This window comes from Stegastes partitus, unplaced genomic scaffold (assembly GCF_000690725.1).
Source record: "Stegastes partitus isolate 25-593 unplaced genomic scaffold, Stegastes_partitus-1.0.2 Scaffold162, whole genome shotgun sequence".
NCBI lineage: Eukaryota > Metazoa > Chordata > Actinopteri > Pomacentridae > Stegastes > Stegastes partitus.
The window spans coordinates 151,224-175,352 of NW_007577893.1; the positions used below are offsets into that span (position 1 = coordinate 151,224).

General features: G+C 40.0%; 1 protein-coding gene across 1 annotated transcript; it reads right to left on the minus strand.

Annotated features, from left to right (window-relative positions):
- Nucleotides 1-768: 768 nt before the first annotated feature.
- On the minus strand, nucleotides 769-22,694 carry sim1a (SIM bHLH transcription factor 1a). Its single transcript, XM_008279521.1, has 12 exons — nucleotides 22,622-22,694; nucleotides 21,975-22,427; nucleotides 17,042-17,124; nucleotides 15,959-16,048; nucleotides 15,775-15,883; nucleotides 15,590-15,675; nucleotides 14,221-14,420; nucleotides 13,770-13,876; nucleotides 13,287-13,434; nucleotides 5,773-5,938; nucleotides 4,789-5,194; nucleotides 769-4,429 (listed from the first exon to the last, which is right to left on the minus strand). The coding sequence occupies exons 2-12, from the start codon at nucleotides 22,147-22,149 to the stop codon at nucleotides 3,726-3,728; spliced, it is 2,274 nt and encodes a 757-aa protein (XP_008277743.1). The 5' UTR covers nucleotides 22,150-22,427; nucleotides 22,622-22,694; the 3' UTR covers nucleotides 769-3,725.
- Between the last annotated feature and the right edge of the window lie 1,435 nt (nucleotides 22,695-24,129).

Here is a 24,129-nt window from a genome sequence, read left to right on the forward strand (position 1 = left end):
AGCCAGAGTAAAATAATTCATTCAGCTATCCTTTTAGAAAAAAAAGATTTTTTTTTACTAAATACAGGCCATGTGAATGCCCCACATGCTAAATAGTGTTTTATATATGATATTGCATTGGAAATATTTTGTGTGTTATATCAACATGCCTAATGTGAAGTATCTGAAGTACATTTACCAATGTTGTGAATGCATTATATTTGAAACGTAAAAAACACAGGTGCATATATTTGAATTTAGCACATCAGAAACTATTAATAGTCTTCTGTTCCATGATGTTACATGTGAAATGGGTGTTAGTCATGTGATGTCTCACATTTCTTATATGAAATATGTGAAATTCCCTGAATCTGTGCGATGTAAATGAATCACGTGAAAAATCTGTTACCACATGATACTTGTTCACATTATATCTGTGTAAATTGATGCCAGTTACAACACAACCAACGCGGTATGCACATGAAGCACATATTATTTGGAGGTTGTTAATTAATCTATTTAAAAATAACATACCATGCAGACAATTTACATTAAAATAAAAAGTCAGAAATCCATCTGTCTATGAACATTTTAATGAAACATGGAATATCCACGTGTATCCATATGTGTATGCATGAATTCATCACAGTTTAAAAATGCTTTGTGACATGTGCATGTCTATGTGATAAGTGAGATAATGCTTTCATTTAGTTGAAAGTCTTCTGTATAGACATAGCCATGATCAAATATTCTGCTCCAGCAGATATTTTAAAAAAATGACACGACCCATTTCTGCAAAATGATTTTATTTTGTTTTCTTTTAGACTTTGCTTCAGTCAAAAACACACTCAATTTACAAGCAGTTAGACTGGATGTGATTGCAGCTATATTTCAAACGTATAAAGTAACATTTAGTCAATAAATACAGTATTTGCCCATGTGCTTAAATGTGTTAGCATTTTGTTTTTTGAGCATATTTACAGTACACCATAAATAACTTCATGAAACTGAGCACATTTAAGGCTTTAACAAAATGAAAACCAAAATAATCTAAACTTCCAATATAAATATAGGTTCATCTAAGGACTGAGGAAGATATAAAGAAGAAAATCCAAGAGAAAGCTTGAATCTTGTTGTACAAACATGCCCAAACATAACAATAATCAACAGTTGCTTCATGGATCTGTCATAGTAATTGATGCAGTGAAGCTGCCTGACCTGGCATCCCAACAAATTGCATATGGTCACAAGTGTCAGTCTTCTTATGGTCACTCATGATTACTGGAAATATCACGATGAAAACCACACAATACTTCATATATTCTATGAGTTCCCTGGATCATACTTTAGCGTTTGCTAAACTGCAGTAGAAAATTCCTCGGCTCATTTTATTGGGTTGCTAATCAAATATATTCCTTCCACCACAGTCCTGCGTAACCCATTCAAATATGTCCAACGATGCATTCAGTGTCCATGGTTCTCACTAGATGGTCATCAATGTATCTACCTCTTTCTTTAGTATTTCCTTCAAGTTACCAAAAATTGAGGGGAAAAAAAGACATGTACAGGACAGTTTTGCATATTAGTCTGTGAAGTTTAAAATGACACCCTTTTTTTCAGGACAAACCTGTACTGTAAGCTTCATCTGCATCACTGCAAAGTGCCCCACACACAACTCTGTCATGTCTCCTCACTAAAAGGACTTGAAAAAGGAGATGGCTTTACATTAACTTCATCTCCTATAGTGCAAAAAGGCTATACAGCTCAGTAAAACCAAAAGTAATAGAACAATTGGACAACGTAGACAGGTGGAGGAGAGACATAGACAGGAACAGACATTAAAGCAAAAAACTACAGCCATTTTCTACCCTGCTTTGTTTTCCTTTTTTCCATCATACTGATCTATTTTGACCAGAGCATTGTTAGTTTTTCCATTTGTGTGGCCTACATTTCACCCTTTGAAAAATCAAACCTATTAACAGTCTGTGATGAGGCAATGGCAGAAGAGATACACTGTATTGTTCAGTTTTGCTGTTGCATTTTTGTGTATGGGAGAGCTGTAACAGTCATGGAGCAATGCTGATCAAATGTACAAGTATTTTAGTACCGATGCCACCTCTTAAAAGTTTAATTTACTTCCATTTCCATTGGACTTTTTATGTATGTTTTGCAGATTCTTCTTCCAACAACAACAGCATCAGTCATTCCAGCAAAATCTCTGAAATGACATGTTTATGTTCATATGGCAAAACTTCCTGAAGCTGTGAGGAGAGGAGGAAGGGGTGAGAGATTCTTTTTAGGGGGAAGGTTGGGGTGGACAATTTGGTAAACAAAACATTACAATTTAAAATGAGAAACTGGTGATTGTTTCCTGTGTCGAAGTTTTTTCAAAAACCATGACCACAAGCATTGCCTGTTCTTACTCAAGTGGTTATCATTAAATGGTCTGCACTTACACATCACCGTTCTCCCTTTCAGTGCTTTAAAATGTGTTTCTCATTCACCCATTCACACACACACATTCATACATGGAGACAGGCATGGTGACAGAGCTGCCATGCAAGGTGCCTGTCTGCCATCGGGACCAACTTGGGGTTCAGTGTCTTGCCCAGGGACACTGACATGTGAAGGGGCCGGAGGTGCAATGCCAATCTTAAAGGACAACCTGCTCTAAAGAAGTAGACATTTTAACACAAACTGGGATCTTTCCATAAACATAACTAAGTGGACTTTGTGTCTTAATATAGCCAAGCTTATACCAATCACATCATAAAACATTGAACAGTGATTTGTGACTTTAGCACAGCCAAATGCCGTCCTTCAGATAGGGGCATCAGAGCATCAACACTTCTTTGTGTTGTTCTAGAGGGCATGGAAAAATATTCTGCCACTGGCAAACTGAGTTTGCACTTGAGTCAAATTTGACAAAGAGATTAAGAGAAGATGTAATCAAGCAGAATTTTGAAAGCTGCAGAACATGCTTAGTCGTCTTATATTTCTAGCTGTGTGTGCCTTGTCTGTGCATGCTGCTGACCACATGGTTATGTCTCTGCTCCACTAGAGGGACCAGAACATAAAGGAAATAATGGAAGTGAGCATTGATGCTTCTCAGCCTGTTCGGGTCCTGGCTCCTGAGATCATGTCAGGCTGGTTTCCAAGTAATATTTGAACTAATTCATGCTGCTTTGAACCATGGCTGTTCATTAACTGGACATCATGCTGCTGGCAGTCTTAGTGTTGTCTCACTATGGAGTCTGTTTGGGTCAACCACATTTTTGAACAGGTCTAAGTGGGAGAGTTCAGGTCAAGTCAGACTATATTGGGATCTCACTTTAACAAAAAAAAGAAAGAATCTATGCTTGGATTTAGTTCTAAACATTTCTCAAATTTTGCACCCAATCCTGGGCCTAAAAAAAAGCAAACACACTCATCAAAGGTGCTATAGAACATTATCGACCAGAATTACAGGCACTGTTTTAATGTAAGCTTGTTGTTCCCTCTTGAAAATATTCACATAGCACCCAGAAAAACACTGGTTCATGTGTTCTTTAGCAGATTTCTTCGACATTTAAGTTTGAGCATCATTTGAAATTGAATTTTGGCTGTATTATGAAACAATAAATTTGATTTGGAACAGAATTGTCTGGTATGATGGAAAAACACTTAACAGGATGCAGGAAAATGGCTTACTGCTGCAATGGGAGCTAACATGTGACTATAGTCTCAATCTGTGTGTCAGATGAGTGTTAGCTACCATTGGTGATAATGACAGAGGTGCCTTTGTGTCCAGGTGTCTGTTCTGCCGGGATGCGGAGGTGATCGTAGTGGGTGGGGCCAGTGCTGGTGGAGGTGCAGTAGCCCCGGAGACTGTCTGGGTCATAGAGGTGTTCCAGAGCGTAGCCTGTCAGGGAGTATGCTGTATGCTTGTCCAAGTACGGCCGTGGGTGGGTATGGGAGGGGTAGAGGGCCGGCGTAGGGGAAGCCGAACATGCACCTGGCCGGCCAAAAGGGTGGTGTAATTGCAAAGAAAGGGGGGCAAGGTCTGTCTGGAGGTAGTCTTTGGGCTTGTGGATGCGCTCAGAGCCAGGACTGCTGAGCCTGGATAAAGGCGCAGGGCTAGGTGTAGGGCTGATCACCTGACTCAAACCTCGACACACGACAGTCTGTAGTGGCAGGGGCCCTTGAGTACACTCTGAAGTGAAGCAAGGACCAGGACCCTTGGGTAGACCATTGGCTGGCCCTAGTGGGGCGTCCTGGGGACCCTTGCGCAACTGCAGTCTACTTTCTTCTTCCTTGATCATCTGCTGTGTGGCTCGGATTAGCGTCTCAATCTTGCTGGGCTCCTGTGGGCTGCAGCGGTAGTGGTCAGCTCGGTACCGATCCCCTGAGTCACTGGCTGAGCCTCCATCTGGAGAGCTGACTACGCTGTCTTCATCCCAGTGGCTTCGGCCTGCAGGAGGACACAGTCAAAGCAGTCACTGCAGGGTAAACAATAACAAGAATTTATATTTTTATTAGCAGCTATAGCTGCTCTTGATTTCTAAAGTTTCCTCCTGAAAAATTGAAAACAATCTTAATTCTAGTTATATGGCACAACAGCATTAAGTTAGTGTTTCCTATATAGAGTGTTATGGATTGAGACAACACTACCACTCAGCTGCAGTCCTACAGCAAAGCAACTTCAGTGAAGCTATTAGTGGCTGTGGATTTGATGTAGGTGGAAAAACATCTTTACAGTACACTGTCTGTTGGCAGGTTCAGCTTAAAACTATACAGACTTTGGCTCATTCGTTAAGTCTTATTGCTCACCATGGTAACTGTGGATGGCTGCGATGTGTGGCATGCTGCTGTCATATGCTTCATGGTTCTCCAAGGAGCTCTTGCTCAGTGGTAGGATGGACCGGGCACTGCCCCACCATGCATCCCTGCCAGGCGGAGGGGCTCCTAAAAAATATCTGCCTGCCTCACATCGACCTCGCTCACAACTCTGACCTTGACCATGAAAGTGTGTGTGGCTGTCGCTGGTGGTGTGATGCTGCTCATCAGACAGGCTGTAGGAGAGTGTGCGAGGATCAGTGAACTGCCTGTAGACACATGAGGCATCCAGGCCTTCATTTTGCTCCAACAGCTGAGGGGAGGCAGAGTCGGTGAGGGGGCTACTTCCCCATGGACTGTCCTGGTCAGACTCTGATCGCTCTGTCTGGAAGCTAGGATACTGAGGCGAGAAATGGGCATGAGGGACAGAAAAACATATAAAACCAAACAGTGAAAGCAAACATAAGGATAATGTGGGAACATCTGGGGCTAAGCCATTAAAAACTCTGACTATCCTAGTCTAATAATTGTTTGTCCATAGGTGCATCCCCAGACACTGCAGTGATCAGTAACTTTATCTACATCCAAAACTAACTTGAGGTTAGAGACTATTACCAATATTTTGGGTGCAGCCAATGAAGGTCAAGATTACAGAGACACCAAACTCAACGCAACAACTCCCAGCCACATCCCCCAGTTCTTAGATCCTCAAGTGTTTCCAGGCTATATAAGATTTTTTTTAAACCTTCTACAAGGCACGCTCATCAGGTGTCCAAAGCCACCTCAACTGACTTCTTTCAAAGAGGCAGTAGTTGTACTCTGTGTGCTCCATTTAAAATTAGTCAGAACAAGTGCTACAACATTTAGTTTTAAACTTACTACCAGGAAGCGCTATCTAAACATGTGATTTAGCTCAACTTCATAACTTGTGTGAGATGTAAAGATTAATGAAAGTCCAGTAAGTCATGTAAACCTCACCTGTGTGTAAGGGGAGAGTCTAGCTTTTGTCTTGGGCCGGGATACTCTGCTCTTGGGAGTTCTGCAGTTCTCTGGGCGGCTACTGGCAGTGCTGTTGCTGTACGGGAAAGAGGTCTTGGATGTGGCCTGCTCCAGAGAAAGCTGGAGGCCTTTGTATTCTGTCTCCCTGCAGACACAAGCAGAAATCCAGGTGGTGCATTTACAGCAATGTTATTGATATTTTGCATTTGCATATGATAGATTTCATATGGTCTATGCTTACACAAGGGGGGATCCCAGTCTCATGGAAAGGTTGTTTATATAAATAATGCAAACAGCTCATGTGTACCTGCATGTTTGGTTTTTCTCTTGGTACAAAACCCCATCAACATCTGTTTTGCAATTAGAACCTCATGATGGTGCTGAGCATGTGGAGTGATGTGTTTCTGTGTGTGTGTGGATGCGATTGTGAGTGCTGGGAGAGGTTGGGGAGTGCTAAGAGGGCTAGAACGGCTGTTGGGATGCTTGTTTTACCAGAAGGATTGAAGCAAGGCCTTCAACAAACACTCTACAGAGGCAAAGCTGTCCAATCAAATACGCTGGGAGATTAAAGGCTATGTCTGGCTAAATCAGGCCCATTGGAGAAGCTTGGACATCTCACTACTGGGAAATGGGAATTGATTTCTGGCTAGAGTGTTCTCACCATGGATGATGAATCAAGTTTGAGACAGCAGGAAACCTGGGCAGGGTTTACTTGAGACAAATAGTGATCCATCCTCCATGTATCCCCTCTGTCTCAATCTCTCACCGCACAAACACAAATTCATACACACAGGCAGATACATTTCATAGAACTTGCATTGGAGATTCCAGATATATTACATTTAGTGAGTACTGCTACTCTCACCATGCTGCCCAAAATTATCTTTAGACTTGGTTAACCATGTTCGCAGTTTGTTGCTTTCAGGCAAATCTTTTCCTTTTATTGTACTTTTACATTGGTTTTAGTTCCCGGATTTTTTTTTAAAGTGGACTTTGCACACATTAGTCACCAGGAACTAGAAAAGAATACTAGTGATTGTTGAAACAACAGATTCAAATACTTCTAAATCCCAACTCAGTCCCTTCCCATGGCTGCCAACCATTTGCTCAGAAGAGGTCCAAATGCAACTTTGGATTGTTGGAGTCTGTTTAAAATTCGTAAGGTCTTCACCTTACTACATTAAGTGCTGTGTGATGAAAAATGTTGTAAATTGCGCGATACAAATAAAATTGAATGGAATTGAATATAATAGTGCTAAACACGCAAACACACTAAAGGAGAGAATATGTTATAGAAGAATGCTGTTTGTCCCTCCCGTAAAGTTCCCCTTAAAATCCATGACAAAGAGCAAAAAACAAACAGCACTGCAGCAGATCTGGTGGATGTGGTAGAGCTAAGGGTTAGGGTTACCAGTACCAATACTTTTACCCATCTGTGACTGACAAAAGTTCTGTAGTAGCCTGTTTAATTTACACTTTGTCTCACATAGCCAGACCTATGTCCACAACACTGTGTCAGTGCTGGAGAAAGGTCTGGCTTCACCTCATTAACATTCTGTAAAGCCAGAATGCTGCGGGAGTGCCCCTTCAAAATAGTGCAAGTGCTGAGCTCCTAATTGCATGATAAATCCTCTGCAAAACTTGTCATTTTGAACTTGCACAGTTGTGAACAAAAGTTTACATACGCTTGTAAATGCAGGCCCTTGCATGGCAGCTCTGTCACTGTGTGTGAATGGGTGAATGGAAAACATTATAAAGTACTTTGAGTACCACTAAGGTAGCAAAGCACTAAATAAGTGCACACCATTTACCTTTTACCATTTAAAGACCATGTATATCATGACAGTATTGTGTTTCCAATTATTCCCGTAACTATTAATTTTCTGTGATGGAACCATTGAAACAAATGTGGGGGTTTTTTTGACAAAAAACAATATTGCATCTTGGTTCTTTCATAGCTTTATAGATTTTCTGGAAAAATGACAGAAACTGCTGGGTCAAAATTATACATAAAGCATCTTGAATGATCAGTTTTTGTGATTTAAAAGTTGTGTTAATCAAATGTTCCTTGCAGCATGGCCTTTTAACTCCTTATGAGGGATTACAATTGACTACAGCTGGAGACTTCTGAGAGAGAATTTAAATAGGGCCTATTTGATACACTCATCAGACTCAGCCCCAAACGCTGCATTGAGAAAGTCTAAGGAGCTTGCACAGATCTGAAGAAGAAAATCAATGACTTGAACAAGTCAGAGAAAAGTCACTGTGCAAAAATCAACAGTGCAAAGAGTTGTCTGCAAGTATAAAGTACATAGCAGAGTTGTGTCACTGTCATGCTCAGGAAGAAAACACAAGATATAGCATGCAGCTGAGACAATTGGTAAGGACTCAACAAAGAATCACCAAAAAGCAAGTCTGCAATGAATTAGCAGCTCTTGGAACACAGGTGTCAGTGAGGCTACAGTGCAAGAAGGAAGCCCTTCCTCTAGAAGGGGCACCTTAAGGCTCGACTGAAGTTTATTGCTGATCACATAGACAATAAAAAGGCTTTCTGAAAGAATGTTCTGTGGTCTGATGAAACAAAAATTAAGCTTTAAACCTAGAAATACGTTTGGAAGAAAGAAGGCAAGGTCTTTGACCTTTAGAATACCATACTATTGCAAACATGGTGGATAATATTATGATCTGGGGTTGTTTCGCTGTAAATGGAACGGTGCTTTTCAAAAATTAAAGGTAATAATGGAGAAAGGGAGGATTATCTGACTATTCCTAAACTAACCTAAAATCTTCAGTCAGATTGTTCTTGAAAGCAGTTTGGTGTTCCAACAAGACAATGACCCCAAATACACGTCAAATGTGACAAATGGTTAAATCAGGCTAGAAATATGATTTTAGACCGGCTCCCTACAATTCTAACTTTAACCCAATTGAGAATGTATGGATTGTGCTGAAGAAACAAGTCCTTGTCCGAAAGCCAAGTCTAGTTGGCCCATACAAGACTAAGTCCACGTCCAATAAGTCAGACTAAAATACAGTTGAACATAATTCATCTGCAGATCAATTCTTTAAGTTCATCAATAAATTGTGTGGTCTACAAAGCATCAGAAAATGGTGACAAATGCCAATATTTCACAACTGCTTGTTTAGTCCATAACCAATGACCATTCCATTACTGAAAAATCTTAAATGAACAATCACAAGTGAAATACAAGCAGTAAATTCTTACCAGCTGGACTCCAGCTGTTTAAAAATAATACAGAAACTTAGCTCATTCATTTTTCACCTAACTGTTTCAGTTCTAGGTTGTCACACTATGTGTTCAAAACAAGTAATTGTGGTTGAAACATTAATTTCAACTGATGAAAACATATTAAAAAAAGTTGGAATTATTGAGTTCGATGCAAATGGTTAATGGGAGTCATAGGTATGAATAATGATGATCAAAATGTATAACTGACTACCTGACCACCCACTGACTACCTCTGCAACACTGGATGCTTTGTTACAGGTTTGTCTTGTCTTGGAGAAGCCTACCGTAAGTCGTTCCTTAATGTTAGCTACACTCACAACAAACTCCACCAGCATTTGAAACAAGTTAGAGAAAACAAAAGCTACCAGTAACTATATCTGCAGTATCCATGTGGCATCACCGTAGATGTCACAGCCATAACGAGTGACATGTATGACAAGGTGCATCTCAGCTACAGAGTAGCCAACAGTGCATCCTTAGTGCTTGTCAACATTGCTGTCAATATTACACTGTAGAAGTACAAGTTTAAAGTATAAATATAAATCCAGGTTAATGAGAGCACAGCATCACTGCATCACTGATTAACCCTAGAACACTAACGTCCAGTGATTTTCACCGCACGATTTTTGTCATGTGATTTTCATTGTGTTGCTGCTGTCTGAGTTGCATGGGTCCTTGGGTAGCTTCAGGCTGCTCATTGATGTCATTAATGGTATGTTTGTTTCCCACCTCCAATCTATGTTTTTTTTTTTATGGAGGCATGCGTTCGGGTGATTTTCACCCGGCGTTAGTGATAGAGGGCAACATATTTTATGGGTGGCATTTACCCAATGGTAGTGTTTGTGTGTTGAAATCAGGCGCTCTTTGCACTTTTCAAGGGAAACAACATTCAGGCCGGCCACATCCTCTGCCCCATTTCATCCACAGCTGTCATTCTGTAACAGGCTTAATTACTCTGGCTTGCTAACAAGTGAGTAACATGTAGCTAATGTTAATTTACATCTGCAATCATTAGCTACGCAGATTTCTTTTTTTCTACTAAAGCTAAGCTTTTAGCTACAAGTGAAGTTGTAGCACTCAGAGAGAGAGAGAGAGAGAGGGGAAAAAGAAATGTCCAGAAAATCAGTGAAATACCTGACTGAGAAGGAAATACAAGAGCACACTAACGTTAAAATTAGTAACACCATCACTAATGCCGGGTATATTTTATCCGATATAATATTCCGGATAAAATATAGTTTTCATCAATTTATGTAAAAGTACAACACTGTATGCCAAACTGTAGTACTGAGACATGTGAGCCTTGTCTGGTGAAGGCACAGTTTGGTTCTGGTATGGAGTCTTTCCAAGGAAATTCATATAGTCAATAATATTTGCAAATTTTTCCCTCTCAAAAAATGCCATTTTTTGTCAATCTCTGCCACAGTTGTCAGTGATGCAGGAAGACTGTGCCTTCACCAGAAAAGGCTCACATGTCCCAGGAATGGCTGGACCAAAGAACAAGTTCCCAGCTCCACTGTTTTTTTGTTTGGAAATTTGTCGTTAAGGATTACCTGATTTTTAAATAATTTTGCTGCCTTTTTATAGGGTCCTCCATGGGACCTTTTTTTAAAAAAATTTTATGTGATATTGTATATTGGGAAATTAAAAAAGAGTAAAATTTGGCATACAGTGTTGTACTTTTACATAAAGTGATGAAAACTATATTTTATCCGGAATATTATATCGGGTAAAATATACCTGGCGTTAGTGATGGTGTTACTAATTTTAACATTAGCGTTCTAGGGTTAAACAAACAGTGTAGCTTGTAAGTGAGACGAGTAATACAAGCTTGCTTGTGGAGCAGACATTCCTTTATTCAAAAGATTGCTAAATCACTGTCAGGTTGGGACAGTGGGGCAGGTCTAAAGACGCGGGGCAGAGGTTATCAGAGCTAAACACATAGTCAGAGTTCATATGCAGGTGAAGTGCCCTCATCACTTATGTTACCCCTGACTGTATACACTAAAGCTACTGGGTAAACCCACTTTGTTCCTGATAACAACAATACACAAAAGCCTACCTCCCCTGTGTATCTCTGTCTTTTGTTCACCCCCAACCTCCTCACACACGCACACACACACACACACACACACACACACAAAAAAGCAAAGCATGGTGCCTCCATCCACCATTGTTGCATAGCTCCATCTATACAGTGTCACAAAAAAAAGGAAAGCAGAGCAAGGAGAACAGGAGGGAAATAAGGCTTCATTCCCTACACAGCAAGCTGGAGCCCATAAACGCTCATCATGTTTACAACCTATCAATTAAAAGCCCATAAACACAAAGCTGTTATGGATTTGATGTAGGAGGTGGAGAAAATGTGTGTCAAGCTGTTCTGTGCCTCTGAATGCAGCCAACCGTGCTGCTTAATGGAGAGTTTTATAGATCTTTTTCATTCATGCGCTCTCATGTACATCTGTGAAACACACACACCAGGGGTAATAAAATAATGAGATAATGGACAAACAAATGGTATCCTTCACTTACTGATAATACAGGGTGGCATGCAGGTAGCATCCCTGCCATGATTACAGTTTGGTTTTATTGGAAGAAGTGAAAAGTAGAAGCTTGTAATGATGATTTTACTGGTAAGCCAGTGCTGTTGGACAGCTGTTGCAAGATAAAGACCAAGCAAATGCAGTTCCAGACAGAAAGGTCTCCATCCCAGCTTCTCTCTATACACTCTGCAGACAGAGCTGCCAGTCTTAGATAAACTCTACTACAAGATGCCACCACAGAGCACCATCGCATTTAACACAAGAGAGGAGATTTACTGATAGTACAGAAATGTTTGCTCTCATCAAAGGCAGAATATCACAAAAGGTCTGTTTTTCCTGAACGAAATCCTAATCATAACCCCATTTACTTTGTTTTGACCTTAGGCTACTGCAATACTGATTTAAAAATTGAATAAGACTTGTTAGATTGCCAGATTCTGCTAACCAGGCTTTAACAAACACATGTCATATTTTCAATTAACCTCCAGTTAATTGCTTTACAGCAACTGTTTGCGTAAATCTCTTGTACAAATACTCATTACCTTATCAAAGCATTGAATGACAGCACAGCAGAGATGTGAGCAGGCCTCTCTGTCCTGCAACTGCCATGCCTGTCTGTCATTTTACACCAAACCCTTCTGACTTACAAGTGCCGAGTGTTCAACAGTGTATTGTTTTGCTATTAAGTATCACTAATCAATATAAAACAGTGCTTCAAACTATGGGTAGTTTGTATTACAATTACATATAATTTAATAGTTTTTTCACTAGAATGGGGTTTTCACATGCAGTATCACCAGAATTATCTGTGATTGTCATTTTTATCACAGTTAGTGAGACTCTTGCTAAGACACTAGACTAGCTTAGAGAACAGCCAATAATGCTGCAATGCACTGTAGCTGATGGAAGACAATTAAATGATTCATTATGGTATCATTTATTAACATGGCTGTAGCCTGTATGAATTGGCCTAAAACTAAAACCTTATTTTTTAATTTATGATAAAAGACCCGAACCATCAGCAAGGCTGTCTTCATTATTTACATTGAGGAAAAGGTTGTTCCCCACTGCTATCACAACCCCATCCTCTACTAGGTACAAAACAGGCACTTACTTTAGTTATTAGATTCCAACGAAAATAGAGTACAAAAGTTAGCATACCAAGACCACAGCCTGATATCTAAAAATGATAATGATCAGCATAAGACTAAATAAACAGAACGCACACATGACTACACTTCAAGTAACCAGACACAATGCCCCCTAAACAAACACAAACTCAGATCAGCAAGCAGTACATTTTCTGTCTCTTTTACATTTAATTCATAAGTCAGAGACAACTCATAGTAATCCCTTTACTGTGGTGTGCACACATGGAGTGCAAGTATTCCTGTTGTCATTTTTGGGATTGCCATATTGTAAGCTGGCTAATGTAGTAAGTTGCCACTTTTAGAATAAAAAATACAACACATTAAAAAAAACATGTATTTCAATAATAGACATTTGAAACAATGGTCATCATATGCGTTTTCTATATCACCAAGTCTTATGTGACAGCATCTCTAGCATCACACAGCATAACTAAACAGGTTATGTTTAACAGAATCACAGACAAACAGAAATATTTCTTTCTGGATCTCCTTTCATTCATATAGTGAAGGTAATTTTAACAGCATTTAGGAATAAAGACAGGCACTCACGTGAGAACATAGTTGACACTGACTATGCAGTGAGGTCTGGATGAGCGGCTGTTGTGTACAATGGTTGCATAACTCTGAACCCAGACCCAGCCACCTTGCTTGGCCAAGAACCGGTAGTACTTTGTGGTGACCTGACCTTTCACCAGCACTACAAGACCAAAAGACAGGAAGCAAATAAGAGGATATTATTATTGGTTGGTAAAAATCCAAGCTAACAGGAAAAGTATACTGTACTTACTACATGTTATTCACTGAATTGCATGTAAATAGGTTTAAATTAGAAATTAATAAAGACATTTCTGAAATTTGTATTTCTTAATGCTTGAAAGTAACATTACTGGCATGACATGACATGACACAACATGACAGGCCTGATATAACATGAAAAGATATTTAACATTTACACTAATGTACTGTGTCTATACTGGAACAGTGTGTGAGTGTGCAAAGAACTTGTAAGAAGATTAAACAAACCTAACTCACACAAGTGATGAGCACAGCGCAGGTGGAAGGAGTCACAGCTGTGAACATGATGATAGAGAGTCTTCTCTATTAGATCCTGAGGCTCGTAGCCCGTCAGCTCTGCAACCCTAAGCAACACATACATACAGACACACATGCTTTAATCACATGCTTGCCTAACTCTATCCCCTAATCTTGGCTTATTGCTACCTTAAATCAAGTCAATTCACACTTTACTTTCAAATATAATAACTTACAATATGGGGCTTACTTTTTTTTTTTTTTTAACCAAAAGACCATAATGAGAATGTGTGAACATGAGTAATACACACACACATACACATCCCAGGGGTCATTAAGACTTCCCACATTCTTATGTGCATATCCACACACAAAATATACAACAAGCTCATATTTTCACACTTACATACAAACATGTATGACACAAGTCACTGTGTGGTGTGGAATCTACCGTGAGTCAAGAAAGATGAGCTTCATGTCCAGACTGGCCCTGAACATAAACATATTGCTGTGCAGTTTGATCTCAGTGACAGCGCTGGGAGGCAGTGAGTGTCCAACAGCAACCAAGCCGACATTCTGATAGCAGCCGTCAAATGGAGACATGTCCAGGCTGTACTGACGGATTTTCAGGTAGCCACTACAGTGGATCACCTAGGCCAACAGTTGGCACATGGACACAGAAAGTAAAAATATCAATTCATATATGGAAGCCACTAAGTCCTATTAAGAGTCACAGAGTCAAGAGGAGAGCCCCTGTTTTCCTTGCAATCGCAAGATAAAACGATTAGCTGTGATACCTTTCCAGAGTTGTAAAAGGATCCCATAGTATTAACAACTGAGCTAGTTCCCCTTCCTGTTTCTCGATGGAAACTCACGATCTCACTAGCTCCTGAAGCAACACACAGTGTCTGAAGGCTGGCTAAAATTCTAATTTGCTGTGACTGATAATGCATAAGTTAGCACACTGACATAATGATCAAATGAAGTGTATTTATGTTGTTTTCTTCCTTGCCTGCTTTTTTTCTGTTCATCTATTCTAGAAGAAAACACTTCATAAAGTTTCAGTCTAATAAGAAATGAATTAAGGTTTTTGCCTGTGTGGTCTGGGAAAAGAAAGACAGAGGTCAGGCCAGAACCAAACATACCATACATGGTTTTTCAATAGGTGTGTATACCTGGACAATGAACCTGCATCATGGGCCATTTATTTGTCACATTAATACTCCCTGCAGTAGAGTCTGGACTCTCCACAAACCTTTTTCTAAAACCATCTTCAGGATCAAATTTAACCTTTGCACTCAAGATAGCAAGTAATAGGCAGAAAGCAATGCAATTTGCTGAGCAGATTTATATTTGCAATAGATAAACTCCATGGATTTGTATGATCCTATAGCCATTTGTTTTCTACCATCCTCAGTGTTTTCACTGCTACTGGTAATGTACTTGAACAAACAAAATTGTCACATGTATGGGTGTTATGAACACTGGGGGCTGTAGCAGCTCCTAGCAGGGTCTCTTCATTTAAGTCTTGCTATCCTTACAAGTGCAAAGTCTGAGACTATCAGTTATAATCAATTTGAGGGGCTAACCTAAAAAGCACATTTGGGAGATGCTTCTATGTTAACATTTGTCGTGTATAAGCAAAAACTAAAACACTAAAAATGTATCATAAAAATTTAGAGTTTTCCTTTGATATTTTTTTCCCTGTTTGTTTCAACTAGAACATTTCACTGCTCATTCCTTCAATTTGTCATTTAACTAGTAAAAGCATAAATAAATACAACTGCGTTTAAAAGTATGTAGCTGGACAATCCTACTACCTTGTAGCCACCACAAGTGAGGCCAGCATTTCTTTTAGCGAGGACACATTTCATTCTTAGAAAGAAGGAGCGCTCCATCTCATATTCTGTTGAGAGAGAAAAAAAAAAAAGCAAAACCTCAAGTTATTCATGCTGCTTGGTGAGTCCATGTCCAATGAAAACAACATGCCTGAGCCACTGATTACCTTGGACAAAGTGTGAGTGGTAAGGCTGGTGTGCTGTGAGGACGGCTGTCATTTCATCATGATCTGCTGGGTGGATGTATTCATAAATGCTGTTTCCCGTCAACTCCACCTGTTGAGATCAACATTTAGCTCAGAACTGTGTCACATCAGGCTCAGAGGTCCCATGCCCGTTTGTCAAACCAACCTGCGACAGGCCCAAGTGGACTGATGCTGTTTCAGATATGTACATTATTTTCCCATCTGGAGCGACCACAAAAATGAAGCCATCCAGTGTCTGAAAGAAAGATTAAAACCAGTGTTATAATATTAGATACTCACAAAAGGCCACAAAACATTTTTACAGTTAATAAAATCAGCATTACTTTCTTCAGCCATTTGCGTGGACAATATACCATAGAGTCTTATTCAACTCTCTGCAAAGTAGCTTTTAAACCAGACTAATTGCTAAAACAACATTGTTACAAAATATTTTACTATTGTTAGTATTAGTGACATTTACTGAAAATAATAATAACAATAATGATGATAATAATAATAATAATAATAATAATTATTATTATTATTGTTATTATTATTATTATTATTATTATTATAATGTGAAACATTACTAGTGAGAATCATCTCAGTCTGTAATGAAATTAATGTTTATTTGTTGGACAGCATACTGCCAAAGCTGCTTGTCCTCTCCATCTAACTTGTAGTCACTTGTAAGGTCAACACCTTACTTTGTTAAGCCATGTGTGATAACGTGTTGTAAACTGTGCTATATAAATAAAATTGAATTGAACTGAATTGTCTTTAAATCTGTGGTCATCTTTTGCACTGGTCAGCATAGAGTCCTGTCAGTTAGACCAGTTGTCCAACATTATCATTATAAATTCGGCTTTGATGGGTACGTTTGTCTGACCAGCCTGTAGGCCTGCAGCCATGCTCCATTGTGTTGCTGCTGCTGCTGATGTGAGACGGGGTGCAGGACAGACTGAGGCTCTGTGCGTGACCAGGAATGTGTTCAGCTCATTTCACTGTTAAAGCCCCAGAATGATGGCAGCAGGAGGCAGATGGCAGCAGCTAAACCACACACAGAGTTTACCTATAGTCTGGTTCGTTTATTACTGTAATAATAATAATAATAATAATAATAATAATAATAATAATAATAATAATAATAATTTAGATAGTATTTTCCCAAAGATGTGAGCAGTGAAATGATTGAAATTTGCACTTTTTGGTGTTTGTGTAAAGCGCGGTTCCTCCTCACGGCAGCTACCTGTAGCAGGTGTGAGCCCAGCTCCTGGCCGACTCCATCCAGAGAGCTGCTGCGAGTCACGTGACCCCAGGACTCCCCGAGGCCTGGGAAACAAATCAACCCATGCACAGACATATAATTACTAAAAAACATGTCTTATTTTACCACGACGGCGAAAGTGAAGCAAGACGTACAAAGACACTTTTAAACAAGCATAACGTCGTTAAAAGTTGTGTTAGTAAAACAAATGTACAGTTTGGCCCGTGTGTCTGGCGCAGTGCGGAGTGTATGGGAAAACCTGTAAGTATATATATAAATGAATTGGAATCTTTATCTAGTAAACTGCTCACGCTATTGGTAGGCTTACAAGTGCGTCTGCAGACGGAAATTACATTTTAAATTGAATGATCTACAGTTTATAATTCTCACTATATCGCCTCCTTCAACTGCGCAGTGACCAACACAAAAATAAAATCATCCGAGCGCAAGCGTAAAATACACTAAAGCTAAAAATAGACTCCGACTTTTATCAAACCACTGCAAATGTAGTAGCGTGAAAACACTTGGATAAAGCCCTCGCAACACCAGTAGGAACAGCAGAGGCCCGGAGCCGCGGCGGCCACGACGTGCGGCAGCGCTGCGCATTGAAATGCAAATCCGGCCGAGCAGAGCAAACAGGCGGCGTGCCGCGGCCACAGCGCGCCGCCGCCTCCCGCCTCACATGGAGCCAATGTGGACTTCACGCTCGCACAAAGACACACAATCAAATTATCTCCAAAATGCACCGACTTCCACTTCATATTAAAGACAAATAAATTGAACGACGGAGCTTTTACACGCTTTATTGCAGCAACAAACACCGCTGAGAGCATTCATTTCATCTAGAAGCAGCAGCTCATGTCCGTCGTTCTGTGGCTGAACATATGGTGCAGAACACTGCAGCACAGGCACACAGGGCCTGCTCCTCAACGGTTGGTGAGATTTAGTTCTCAGAGGGGTTGCTGTTGGTCTCATCCACATGCAGACCCTCAATACAAATGTTGTTCTAAAAAACATTAATTTGATGGCATTTTATTACAAGGTCTCCTGCTATCAGTTGAAAAGGTTCTGGAAAAAATCCTAGAAATGACAGTAACGCAGTGGAAATGTGGTACAAGAAGCTACTGACACAACGTTTATGTAGAGCAAGGCAACAAGTGCTGCTGAGTGTCTAAAGGATCACGGAGGCTCGTGAAAGCTTCACTAAGGCCGTGTTATTATATATCCTCGTATTATTTATCCCAGTGGTTGAGGCTGCAGGTGGTGTGGACCTGCACGGACACTGCGGACACTGCGCTCATCGAACTGCGGCTTCTTTTTGGCGCACCTGCGACGAAACACACACCTTCACTGGGCAGTTTGTCTGAAGACATATATAATGATGTCTGTATTATTTTATTCATTAACATCCAGACGAGATGTCGGGGTACAAAAACGAGTCATTTTAAATTATTAAAGCAGAGGTTCAAAACTTTATTACTTGTTAATCTTTTTTTTTTTTTTTAACAATAATAATAATTTTCAAAAGACATGTTTATTTGTCACTGAATGGGCGGTGGCCATAGATTGGACCGAACTTTTAAATCGTTCACGCAAAAGCCAATTTCTGAAAGGAAAGGTAATAATATTAATAATCATATATTTCCCTTCTGGGATAAATAAAGTATTTTTCATTTCATTTCATATATATATATAAAGATAGATAGATAGATAGATAGATAGATAGATAGATAGATAGATAGATAGATAGATAGATAGATAGATAGATAGATATTATATATATACTAATTTAATTTAATTGTAAATTTCTATTCCTTTTAATTTCATAAGCTTTAGAATCCGTGACCTGTAACTTGAGTACTACTGCTGGTGACTTAAATACAAGAAGATGTTTACTAAAAACAAAAAAGCAACAACATTAATATCAAGTAATAAAACATTAAACTTTCGTTTAATTCACTAAATAAAACACATATAAAAAATACTATAATACTGAATAAAATGTAGCTCATAACTAAAATAACTGCAAAGCGATCACAGGTATGAACGCTCAGGTCAAGGAAAATCATTTGATGTCGCACAATTCAACAGTCGACCACAATGAACAGGTCACTGTTGGAACCCTGTCACTGAGCTCAGTCCACAGTAGAACGGGTCACTGTGTTTAACACCATGAACGAACAGCAGCTCTAATCATAATAATAATAATTCACTTTTGGCACAATAAGCCCTTCCACAGTCGCAGTCAGTCAAGCAGTCAGTAGGAACGGGGAAAAAATAAAAGTCCCGTGTAAAAAATGAATCGACTATACAGTAAAAACGAGACAGTAGTTTATAGTTCATTTAGAACTATTAGGAGAAAACACAAACACGCGCACACACACACGTCTGATATCTGAAGGGGAGCGCGTCCCACAAATGTTGGGCCACATGCTGAGCAGCACAGTTAAATGCGGTTGAAAGAGGAAAAAGCTAGTGAGAAGCCAGTGTGCGTTCATTCTGATCCTCTTTACATGCTTTCAATTCATCTGGACTTTTAAGCGACTGTAGCCTACAAATAAACTATTATTACATGTTTTATTGCAGTAAACAAATGAATAAATTGGATTTTGCAAATGCAAAGTAAATATGATAGACAGTGACTTAAAAATCCTCTTCACTGTTGTAATATCTTCCAAAACTTCAGAGAGGAGAATTCAGCCAGATATTGGTGGTGTGGGGTGTCATGTAATTTAACCCAGGATGGATAACATGGCTGGAGTCAAAGGTCATGCTACGACTCTGACCAGTGTGCCATAAATAAAAGTGACCCCCCATAAAGCCACAGACAAAAAAAAAACAAAAATTAGGAACACTTTCTTTCTGTCTTTTTTTTTTCTCCCCACTTATGCAAAAGCCCATACAGATGGAATTCTTCTAGGTTCAATGTATGTTGGAGTCCTTTGAGAAAAAAGGGGTAAGAATCCTGGGTGAGGAGGTCCAAAAGGGAGAAGGGAAGACAGGCATGAGCAAAACTGTCCCCTAAATTATTTACAGCTTAGCAAGCAAGTTTATGTTGCACACATGTGAAGGAGCACAGTGTGATAGCCAGTAATTTTCCAGTCATGAAAGAAATGCAGATTGTAGGTGACTGTGCCAGACAATCCCTGGAACACAACAATATGACTGCTTTTGGGTTATTTATGTAACATACAGCCCTGCGCTGTACATGTGGCCTTACAAATACAGATATGGAATAGCAACAGCAGGATTCTGGCAGGAATAAGTACCTTAATGTTAAAAACATTAAATGTAGTTATCTTAAGTGAAGGTAAATTGATCAAACTAATTAGGGTCCGAGGACCCCTACTTCAGATTGAGATTCTTATTTCTGTCATGTTGTATTTTGTGGAATCCTGCAGTTCAGCAGTAAGAGATCCTGTCCAATCCCTCTGTACTGGTCTTTATAAAATACTTTAATCATTTATACGAATCTCTCAATTTAATCATGGTAATCAACATCATTCTCTGTTTATATGCATATATATATGATCAACATGGGGGTGCTTTTAAAGATTGCAGTAAAAAAAATTAATAACTAAAAATACTGCAATCTTTAAAAGCACCCCCATGTTGATCATGTTAAACCAAAGTTTGAACGACTTAAGACTTCACCAAAAAATGGTCCGTGTGATGCAAACCCATGGTGTGTATATATATATATATATATATTAAACTAAGAACGAGGTTGGTATGAATGAGCAAATTTGCAGTAAAAAAAAAAAGAAGCAGATTTGCTGCAGATAATGATCATGATGACTATTGTAGAAGTCACTCAATCCACTTATGTAAATGATCAGTAGAAGCTTTTCAACATAGCTGCCTGCCTCTCTGGTGTAACAAACCAACTTGAGCCAGGTCCTTGTTTCTTTTGTGTTTTCCCTCCAGGTTCTTTGTCACTCCACCTTCCCTGCATCACAGTCTGCCTGACTGTTACAAGTAGCTCCATATGTTGAAGGCTCAGACGTGCCGATCTTACTAATATCCACGGCTCTGCAGCAGTCACGCAGGATGGAGTCTCATCACAGCTAATCTGCTGGCAGAGGCCGCCAGGGGCCCCGGAGAAAACCCACATCACTGCCGGCTGCGCACATGGACAGATATCCAGGCTGCTGCTGACTCCATTCACTCACAAAGAAGGATGGAGTGAGGAGAACATTTATTCCGCAGATAGGACTTTGGCTGATATAAATACCAACGTGCTTCACGAGCACGCGGCGAAATTCTTAATTCTATATCTAAAGGTCACCAGTATTATTTAAACGCCAGTGAAAGATGTTTCACTAGTACTAGACTAGATCAATGCAGCAAAGATTAGTGTGAACTAAATACACTGATTCAAATGCGGCCACAAGCCTCGACCTCCTCCATGTTGACCCGCTCAGTGTTTAGTTGAAAGCAACGATCCAGCACAAGCAGACGGCGACAATAAAGTCAAAAGAATTCATAAAAATAAAATATACTGGAGATTTAATTTTGTATGATTCACTTTTGTTAAATTTGTCAGCCAGATATTAGAAAACGCAGACTGACTGCACAAAAAATGCTTGAAAAAAATGAAGAAAGCTTCAATACTTCAAATGTGTTTTCGATACTAAAAAATAAATAAATACAAAAATAATAAAAATGCATTAAAAACGACACAACACCAAAAAGATGAAATATGAACAAAGTTGTTGTTCACACCACTGACGGGCTGAACCAGGACCAGGATCACCGCAGTCATCAACAGTCACACCACCGGAGCTCATTGGCTTCATCTGACTGCACAGCTGCTTGTGATTATTACTGTTCCCGATGTGTTCATGGTGTTGCTCAGTTGCTACTTTTAATTGGCTTCATTCTCTTCACCAGCATTTAGACGCAGATCCCTTACCTTCAGGAAACACGACTCTCATCTTCAGGTAGCTCGTTGTCAGTCGTATGATCGAGGCTTTATCCAGCTGGGAGGTGATCGCGGAGGGCAGCGGCAACAGTTTGGCCAGTTCATAAAATTCACTGTTTTCCTTCTCCCGTCGAGTCCGGGCCGCATTTTTAGACTTCTCCTTCATGTTGTGTGTGTGTGTCGCTGTGAGTCTGGCTGTGGTCAGTCACTGTGAACGTTTCTCATCGCGGCTCCTACCGCTCGGCCTCACGTCCCCAGCACACATCACCGGCACGTCAACACCGGCCCATGTTTCCAGGTGTTCCTGCGACTGGCGGCGGACAGGATGTGGCTAATTCCTGGATTTCTGGCCGCTGAAGTGGCGTCGGCCCAGCTCGGGGGCTCACCGCGCTCTGGGATCCATCATACCTGGTGTTGAAGTTATTCGTGGAACCACCGTGGGCCCTGTAGGACGAAACATTCAGACAGATCGTATGTACACACATCTGTGTGAGCCATAGCTTATGTCTGTCTTCAAAAAGCACTGAGTCGCCAGTTTACATAAAACTGACACTTGTTTGAATCGTTCTATAAAAATACAGCGCCTGTATTTTCAATTTCCATTTCACTACAAATTAATACATGCTCTGTTTGCTTACCTCAACGCAAATACGACTGTCAGCTCTCTAATGTGACGGCTGTTGGGTTTGACAGTGTCCACACAGAATCTCCCAAAAGCTCAGGGTTCGCATATCTTCCATACTGTGGGATTTAGTGGATCTCAGAGCATCCAGAGCCTCCAGCACCCGCCCACTACCGGAAACTCTGTCTCTATTGGACGACTCCTGAGCCAGCTTCCATCGCTATTGGCTAGTCCTCATAACGACGCACTTCACTCCGGGAGGAACGTGGAGCGGCTGCTGGAAATGTTCACCTCCGGCCCAAGGTGGACTGAAAATCTTGTGCTCTGGAAGAAAAGGGTATGAAGAACTTATCTTAAAATATGCAAGATGAAAGCTTTGATATCTGTTATTAAAAATGCATTTTTAGTAAAAAAAAATAAAGAAAGAAATAAATGACCTTGACGTTACCAATAATCTGTTTCTTTTTTATTCGGAGTAAATCCGAGCCCACTTCCTTAAACTCTCACTTAATATATTTAATCGATTTATTGTTATTATTATTATTATTATTATTATTATTATTATTATTATTATTATTATTGTTGTTATTATTACTACTATTGTTGTTGTTGTTTCTGCCAAAAGTTACAACCAACAAAACATGCGCTTGCAGTGTGTTTTATTTGGTGTCTTTATGTTGATGGTTCGAGCAGATTTTTTTTTTGTGTGACAAAATTCAAGCCATCTTCTATAAAATGTCTGCTTGCTGTAAAGAACTGACACATTGCTGAATAACATTTGACTCACATTGTGGCTAAAACCGATCCCTGTGCAGACAGAGCAGCTCTGCTCGGTGTTGTTGATGCTGTGGATGTTTTATTTATGTCGCTCTGGCCAGCACAGGTTTTATTTAGCCTACTTCCTCCACACCTACAAATAACTAATAATACATGATTGAAATTCAAATATTTAGCATAAATATATCTATACACACACTCTCTCTCTCTCTACATTCGCATTATCTTTTCTCCTTTTGAGGTATATTAGGATTTGTGTGTGTGTGTTTATTGTGTGCTTCCTTTTCCAAATGAGGTCGCAACATCTAAAAACTCACCACATTATAGGACGTGCCAGATGGATTTCACCGTGTAGCAAACCAGACTAGTGCGCTTCTCCAGGCCGTGCAGGGCCGCTGGTCAGAACCCTCCAGCTGGACTCCGAGGATCCGGGCCGGTGCTGGGATCCAGGCTGCGGCCAGAAAATCATCCGGGATGATGAAGACGCACGAAGTGGTTGACGCTGGTTTAACCTTCGCGTAAACTCCAGATTTGCTGGTCTGTGGAAAATATGAAGACCGAAAATAGTCCTTGGGTCCGTTTCACAATCCAGATTGAGTGAAATCTGAAGGAGAGTTTCCCTCATTTCAGGGTTAGCAGACTCCGAGTTATCACTAAAGCTGCTTTGAGAAACGGATCCCTGCTGAATGTCCGCTGAGTGAGGACGGAGAGGTGCATCCTGTATCAGCAGCTGCTTGTTCTGGAAGA